This window comes from Orycteropus afer, unplaced genomic scaffold (genome assembly GCF_000298275.1).
Source record: "Orycteropus afer afer isolate SDZICR_OR568_19922 unplaced genomic scaffold, OryAfe1.0 scaffold00128, whole genome shotgun sequence".
Lineage (NCBI taxonomy): Eukaryota > Metazoa > Chordata > Mammalia > Tubulidentata > Orycteropodidae > Orycteropus > Orycteropus afer.
This window is the reverse complement of record NW_006921715.1, coordinates 1,407,162-1,414,700: the sequence shown is the minus strand read 5'-3', so window position 1 is coordinate 1,414,700 and position 7,539 is coordinate 1,407,162. Positions and strand designations below refer to the sequence as shown.

Below are 7,539 nucleotides of genomic sequence, written 5' to 3'. Positions count from 1 at the left end.
AGCCTGGTGTGAGGTGTGCAGGCGCCATGTCCCGTATGGGAGGGGGGCCCAATGTGAGGTGTGCATGCACCATGTCCCACATGGAAGGATGGGGAGCCCGGTGTGAGATGTGCACGCACCACGTCCCACAGGGAAAGAGGGACGGGGAGCCTGGTGTGAGGTGTGCATGTACTATGTCCCATATGGAAGGATGGGGAGCCCGGTGTGAGATGTGCACACACCACGTCCTGCAGGGAAAGAGGGAAGGGGAGCCTGGTGTGAGGTGTGCAGGCGCCATGTCCCGTATGGGAGGGGGGGCCCAATGTGAGGTGTGCACGCGCCATGTCCCACATGGAAGGATGGGGAGCCCGGTGTGAGATGTGCACGCACCACGTCCCGCAGGGAAAGAGGGAGGGGGAGCCTGGTGTGAGGTGTGCATGTGCTATGTCCATGGGGCTGGGGGCACTAGCTCTACAACCCAAGCAGGGCGAGCTGGGGGTCACAGTGGTGCAGGCTTCACCCCATGCTTGCGCCCACCAGGCCCCCAGAAGCAGCCAGCGGGCAGTGGCTCTGAGCCGGGCAGTCACACCCAGTGGTCACCCAGCAACAGGGCCGAGCAGCTAAGGCCTCCTGGGCCAGCTCCCAGAGAAACACTTTAGGCAGCCCAGCCCAGCACACTGGGCCAGTGGGCACAGCCAGGGATGGGGGCTCAGATTAAGCCAGGGATGGGTCAACCCCCATCACCACCCCACTCTGCCCCACAGCTGGGGGAGCCTCCTGGTCCTGGCCCCCACAGCTCCCACCCTGCAGCCACACCCACAGGGCACAGCTGCCACCCTGCTCTTCCTCTCCCCTGACATCACCCCATGGCCACCCATGCTGCCACCTTTCCTCTAACCTGCCTGCCAGCAGGACTGACCACAGCCACATCTCGTGGGCAGCAGGCCAGGTCACAAGGGCAGAAGGGAAGTGGTGGGTGCGTCCCGGCACGGCAGGGCAGGGGCACGGCAGGGCAGGGGCACGGCAGGGCAGAGACGCTTCCAGAAGCCCATTTCCTCACCTTGTGAGGGACAGCCCTGACTGGCCCCCAGGGAGCTACCAGGCCATGGGCAGGGGTATGGACAGTCCGTATGGAAGGGCAGTGACTTGGGAAACGCCGAGGCCGTGAGCCAAGGTCTTAGCCTGTGGCCCCAGCAGTTCCAGGGGACTTCCAAGAGGGACTCGAGGGGGCAGGTGAGAGGTCAGGGGCGTGGGGGTGTGGAGTGGTGGCCGTGTCACCCACCTGCGTGAGGAGCTTGTTGTCACCCTCCAGAAGCTTCACCTTGGTCTCCAGCTGCCTGATGTACGTGGACGAGGGATCTGAAAGGACAGGAGGACAGGTCAGCCACCAGCAGGGCAGCCTTCCGAGTGGCACCCACATCTCCTCGCCCTGGGCCCTGGACCTGCCAGAACCCCTGTTCTGGAGGCAGCCCCTTCAATAGCTTTAATAACCACCACAGAGTCCCCTCAACACCCCCAAGGGGACCACAACTAAGGAGCAGCCCCCCACCACGCAGTGGAGAAACTGAGGCTCCCAAACCTGACCTGTCAGGGTCTGGAATTCTCACCTCCACCGTGGCCTAACCCACAGGTGGGCTGACAACAATCGACAGTCCCTTACAAACCAATTGTACAGGTGGGCCACGCTGCAGATAAGCTGGCACCTGCCACCAATCAGAGTTACCGGGAGCTGGTGCTGGGCCCGGGACCCCAAAAGATGCCGCAGTTACCCAGCCCAGTTTCTGAACGAGGCCAGGGCCCCAACAGAGAAGCCCACGGAAAGTCCCTCACCACGCTGACCCAGCTGGCATCTCGCTACCCTGGCCTCCTGGCTTCCGTCCCGAGCCCCCAGCACGCTGAGAACCTGCTCAGCTGAGTGCAAAGTGACGACGAGGTCACCCCTGGCTGGGGGCTGGAGGGAGCCTGCCGCCCTGGTGGCCGAGGAGGCCAGAGGGGAGGGAGGGGGCGAGCAGCGGGAGGGGCACCCAGCATGCCTCCAGCTGGAACAGCACCCCTGCGCGCAGCCCTCGCCGTGGGCTCTCGCAGCCGCCTGCCTCCTCCCACCTCCACAGGAGACAGGGTCTCGCCAGAACCCACAGGAGGCACCCGGCATCGGGCCCCTCGCTGTTCAATACCCTCCCCACCACCACAGGGCGCCTGGGGGCTCGCGAACAGACCCTACAGTGCATGTAACCCTCCTGGGTGGGCAGAAGGCCACTGGGGCAGCTGGAGCCACCTCCCCCCCGCGGGCATCACGAAACCGCTGCCCACTGCCCGCACACCAGCACGACCCCGCTGAGCCCCGGTAGGAAACGGACATTGCTCTCCCGCCCAGCCGAGCCCACTGGGCTCAGTGAGGGGGAGATTATCTCTGGTAAGGCCTGCCCTCCCCCTGGGAACGCCACGGCCTCCTTGTCCCCTCCAGGATCCCGGCTCCCAGCCCAAACCTCCTGTGCCCAGGGCTGGGCTGAGCCTGCCTAGAGCAGCTTTGGGAGCTACACAAACCAGGCTCCCCCCAGCTCTCAGGGACCTGGAGCCTTCAAGGGACCTGAACGGCAGCTTCCCCTCACACAGCCCTGCCTCGCCAGCCCACCCCTCCCAGAGACAGCACACACACAGGCGAGGGAAGACAGTCACATGAAGACGGAGGCAGAGATCGAGGGGATGCACCCCCACGCCAGGGGTCACCAGACACCCGGGAAGTCAAGACAGACCTCCCCTGGAGGAGGGCCCTGGGACACCTTGGTTTCAGGCTTCCTGCCTCCAGAACCGTGAGACAATAGCTTCTGTTGTTTGAAGGGCGCACGCACGCACGCATGCACGCACCCCGTCACCATCCAAACGATGTTTAGCAAGAGCCTGCCTCCTGAACAATGAGGAAGGTGCTGAAGATGTCAGTGCAAAGACCCGGGTACACAAGTACGTGTGCCGTGGCTGCTGTTTAAGGAGCCCTGGTGGCGCAGTGGTTCAAGCACTCGGCTGCTAACCAAGGGCTGATGGTTCAAACCAGCAGCTGCTTCACGGGAGGACGATGTGGCAGTCTGCTTCCATAAAGATTTCAGCCTTGGAAACCCCATGTGAGGTCCTCTGTCCCACAGGGTCGCTGTGAGTTGCAATCAACTCTACAGCGGTGGGTTTGGTTTTCTGCTTGGTCCAGGGCACTCAGCGGGGAAGGAAACTGCAGTGCAGTGAATGACCTGCTATGGCTTTGCTGGCCACAGTCTCAGTAACTCCCACGGGATCACTGGGTGGGATTATGCAAATAAGGTGTGTAGACCTCTGATGTGGGGACTGGTTAGTTTTGTCACTCTGCCAGGCTTAAGATGAGCCTTCCTAGAGGTAGGGGGGAGCTCTGGTAGCATAGTGCCTAAGGCACTTGACTGCTAACCAGAAGGCCGGCGGTTCAAACCCACCAGCCACTCCTCGGAAGGAACACTGGGCAATCTACTTCCATAGTGATACTGCCTCGGAAACCCAAGGAGGGGTCACTAAGAGTCAAATCTGACTTGACGGCAGTGAGTTTGGTTTGGTCTGAGAGGCAGAAGGGGGGATCGCACTGCCATCAAGAGAGAAGAGCTGGGGGTGAAGTGGAGTGTGTCCTTAGAGTTGAGGTCCCTGAGCTGTAACTCCTTGGCTGAGAGACACTGACTTAGAGCGAGACACCAGCTGAGAGACGGCAGCAGTGGAACCAAGGCGCAGAAGAGAGAGCAGCAGTCCTGCCGGACAACTGGGCAGAAAAGCGAGTGCCTTGGGCAGGGGCTGCTGGCGGAGTGGGGTGCACCTGGGTGTCCCTGTCAGCAGAGCTAGAAGAGCTCCGAAACACCTGCCCGGGCAGGGCAGAGGCCAGGCCGAGAGGCCAAGGGCCAGAGAGGCGTGCCTGGGGGCACACAGAGGGGAGACTGCCCTGATGGGAGAACTGTATGTATCCTGAGCACGTTCCTGAACCTGAGATGTAGCCTGTTACTTCCCCAATAAACCCCACAAGCGTCGGTACTGTCTGTGAGTTCTGTGTGGCCATTGCAACGAATATCGAACCCAGCAGAGAAGTAGTGAGTGCCGTGGGAGGGACGGCTGGTGTCAGAGTTAGTAAGAAGGCTGGAGGGCAGCGCTTTGTCTGGCCTCCTAGGAGTAAGCCTTGGGCTGTTGACGGTGACTCTGTTTCCCCCTCGTGAGGTCAGAGGGTCAGAAGATGCAGCCCCATGCCCCTTTAGCAGAGATCAAAACACTGGCCGTGGTGCTGCTCAGAAGAGGGGCTGCTGTTCCCCACACGCTGCGACCGGCTGGGCCGTGGGGAGACGGCTTCCTCTTATCAACCAGGAGACGGTCTCCATCACGCACGTCCCATCAGTTAGCCACCAATGACGTCACCGCAGTTTTGAATCAGGAGACAGGCGTCTCATGCCCTCTGCCTGCAGCCCTTCAGCCCCGTCTGGTGGCCTTCCCCACGGCCCAGGCCCAGCCAACATCTGGCAACTCCTGCAAAGCTAAGCTGGTCCGGAGCTGCCGGAAGCGCCAGGTGAGCCCCGGCGCCCGCCCTGCCGACCCGGGCCCACACCCAGCTGCCCAAGCCAGGCTCTCTCTCGGGCCAGGAGCAGGGAGGGGCACCTGCCAGACTGGGGTACAGAGCCAGAGGCCTGGAGGGGAGTAAGGAGAGCTAGGGCACCTCCCCAGGGGAGGCTGAAGGGCCTGCTCTTCTCTGCAGCCCCGGGCAAGCCTGAGATGGCCTCCGAGCCCCGCCTCCGGGGGACAGGCATGTCATTAAATTAATGCCAGGGCTTACACGGATGAAAGAGAGCCACAAGGAACACAAGAACAACTTCCCAGCTTGGCTGCTTGTGGGGAAAATGGGAGAGGTGACCACAGAAGAGACCTGGGTCCCTCAGAGCAGCTCTGGATTCAGGACACAGCTTCCGTGGGCTCCTTGGGGCGGCTCCACAGGCACCGCTCCTCACAGATCCTCTGTCCCAGAGCGAGCAGCACCAGCGGGGCGTCAATCAGGGCCCTGTGCCAGGCCCGGTACTAACCAGCAGGCCACACTGCCTTCCCGGAAGCCACCAGGCCCGGGCCAAGCCCCTCCTGCCCTCCTGGCCCTTTCCTCTCAGCGGGACCCTGCTGCCCACGGCTCCCTTTGCCACATCCACCTTCCCACTCCCACGTGGTCCTGAATGGACCGTGAGAAGGGCCCAGAGTCACGTTCCACAGCACCCGGAGCCCCTCACCAGCCCAGCACTCGGCATGCGGTGAGGGTGGGGGGGCACGGGGGTCTGCCTCCAGTGGCCTCCCTGGCTCTCAAACCTGTCTGACCCCTGGGAATGTGACATCCTGCAAGGCGGACATGACCGGGTGACGGAGGGCAGCGTCCCGGCATCCGACTTCAACAGCCTTTGACACTAGGCTTCCTAGCAAGCCTCTCCCTGACCTTGTGACTTCGTGGGGGTGCCTCCGAAGCAAGCAGACCCAGAGTTGAGGGTTCAAGTGCAAGGGGGTTATTTGGGAAGGGACCCCACAACGCCCGGGTTGGGATGGGAAGGAGTCACCGGCAGGGGCGTCCGTCGGCGGGTGCAGCTCCCCTCCTCCTCCCGGCAGCAGGCTGCACTGGCTGCAGCTCTGCAGGGTCCAGCCTTTGGCCAGAGCTCAGTTCCAGACAGCAGGTGCCTGCACCTGCCTCCCACAGGCTGCACTGGCTGGCTCAGAGCTGCTCAAGTCTGGCTGTCCCAACCTCCGACACACCTGAGCAGGCCCGGCTCTGCCTGGAAAGCTGGGGTGCTCTGTGGGCGGACTCCCTGACCAGCCCTCCCGGCTGTCCGGCGGAGCCTGGACGTGGTCTGTCTTCCTGGGGGGGGTACACCCAGCTCCAGGCCGTCTTCTCGACGGGCCCTGGCATTCCCAAAGGCCACCACAGGCTCCAGTGCTGGGAGAGCAGTGAGCGCCCGGATCCGGGGCCAGAGGGAAGAGGTGCTAACTGAGGACCATCCAGGCTACTCATGGGGTGGTGAGTGCTGGTCACCAGGGGGTGCAAGCAGAGATGGAATGGCCGTCTGCTCAGACCCCCTCTGCTGACTGGAAGATTCCTCAAGCAGCCAGGCGGGCACAGGCGGCTGGAAGGCACTGCTGCCCGGCTTGCTGCCAGATACACTCACTGACAGCCGTCAGTGCTCGTGGTGACCTGACCAGGCGACAAAATGGGACGCTTAAAATGACAGGACCCGTCCAAGGTCGCAGAGCCAGGTGCTGTGGGGCCAGGGCAGGTCATGTTTGTCTGGGGCTGGCCTCTTTCTTTAAAGGACTCTCGGCCTACAGACGGAGCTGCGGAAACCTGGTTTACTGAAGGGCAAAGAGCAGAGGGAGGAGTGCCGCCTAGGGGCTGGGGGCAGAAAGGGAGGATGGGCTGATGGGAGCAACCACAGGCTACTTCCTGGAGGAGGCAGCACTGGAGCAGAGCACTGAAGGCGGAGCAGGACCCCACTGCAGACGGTGGTGTGGGGAAATCAGGTGAGTCTGAGCAGAAGCTCGAACATGAGCAAAGGCAGGAGAGCCGGGAACCCCTGCACCAAGCCGTCTGCTTCCTGGCACCCAGCGCAGCCTGGAGACGGGCGGAACGTGACTGAGGTGTGATTTATAGATGAAGGCAAGAGGGCTGCATATCTGCCAGCCTCAGGTTCCAGAAAAGGGCCTCTCGGGCAAAGTGATGATCACTTCTTGGCCACAGACAACCACCCGGGGGGAGTGAGTAATTGGACCTGTGGGCTCGGGACCATGGTCACAGGGGATGTCAAGCTCAATTGGCATAACATACTACACAGAAACAGTGTTCCACACCCTACTTTGGTGAGCAGCAACTAGGATCTTAAAAGCTTGCAAGCAGCCATCTGGCTGCAAGGATGGGTCTCTCCTCATCCAGAGCAAAGAAGAATGAAGAAAACCAAAGATGCATGGAAACAATTAGTCCAAGGGACTGGTACACCATGTGATCCTCAGCCTATATGACCATGAGACCAGAAGCACTAGATGGTGCCCCGCTACCACTGTCAACCACTTGGACAGGGATCTGTGTAGGAGATCCTGGATAGAGTAGGAGAACAATGTGGTACAAAATTCAAAATCATAGAAAGACCAGGTTTATTGGTCTGACAGAGCCTGTGATAGCCCCGAGACTATGGTCCCCAGTTACCCTTCAGGTCTGGAGCTGAACTCACTCCCATGGCTTCCAGACAAAACAACGGCAGCCACAGAGGGTGAACATTTACACCAGGTCTGTACACTCCCTAGAACGACCGATCATGGGCGATCAGAAGGGCAGTGTTTGCACAGGGAGAAAGCTCAGAGGGCAGGAACACACAGGAGGGAAGGGCACAGGGAGGAGGTAACTCCAGGGAGGAAGCGGGAAGAGAGCTGTTACACTGTGGGAATTGCAGTCAGTGTCATGAAACAAAATGTGTATCAACTGCTGTACGGAAAATGAATTTGCTCTGTAAACTTCACCCAAATCACAGTAAGAATTTTTTTAAAAGAAAAGGGCCT

At 61.0% G+C, this 7,539-nt stretch overlaps 1 protein-coding gene across 1 annotated transcript in view; it reads right to left on the bottom strand.

The window, feature by feature from the left end:
* Nucleotides 1-2,131, bottom strand: part of CCDC85C (coiled-coil domain containing 85C) — a 17,000-nt gene extending 14,869 nt beyond the window's left edge. The window contains exons 1-2 of the mRNA XM_007944608.1: nucleotides 2,083-2,131; nucleotides 1,262-1,338 (exon numbers count right to left, since the gene is read on the bottom strand). Coding sequence (XP_007942799.1) covers nucleotides 1,262-1,338; nucleotides 2,083-2,131 — 126 coding nt within the window. The remainder of the gene's footprint in view (nucleotides 1-1,261; nucleotides 1,339-2,082) is intronic.
* Between the last annotated feature and the right edge of the window lie 5,408 nt (nucleotides 2,132-7,539).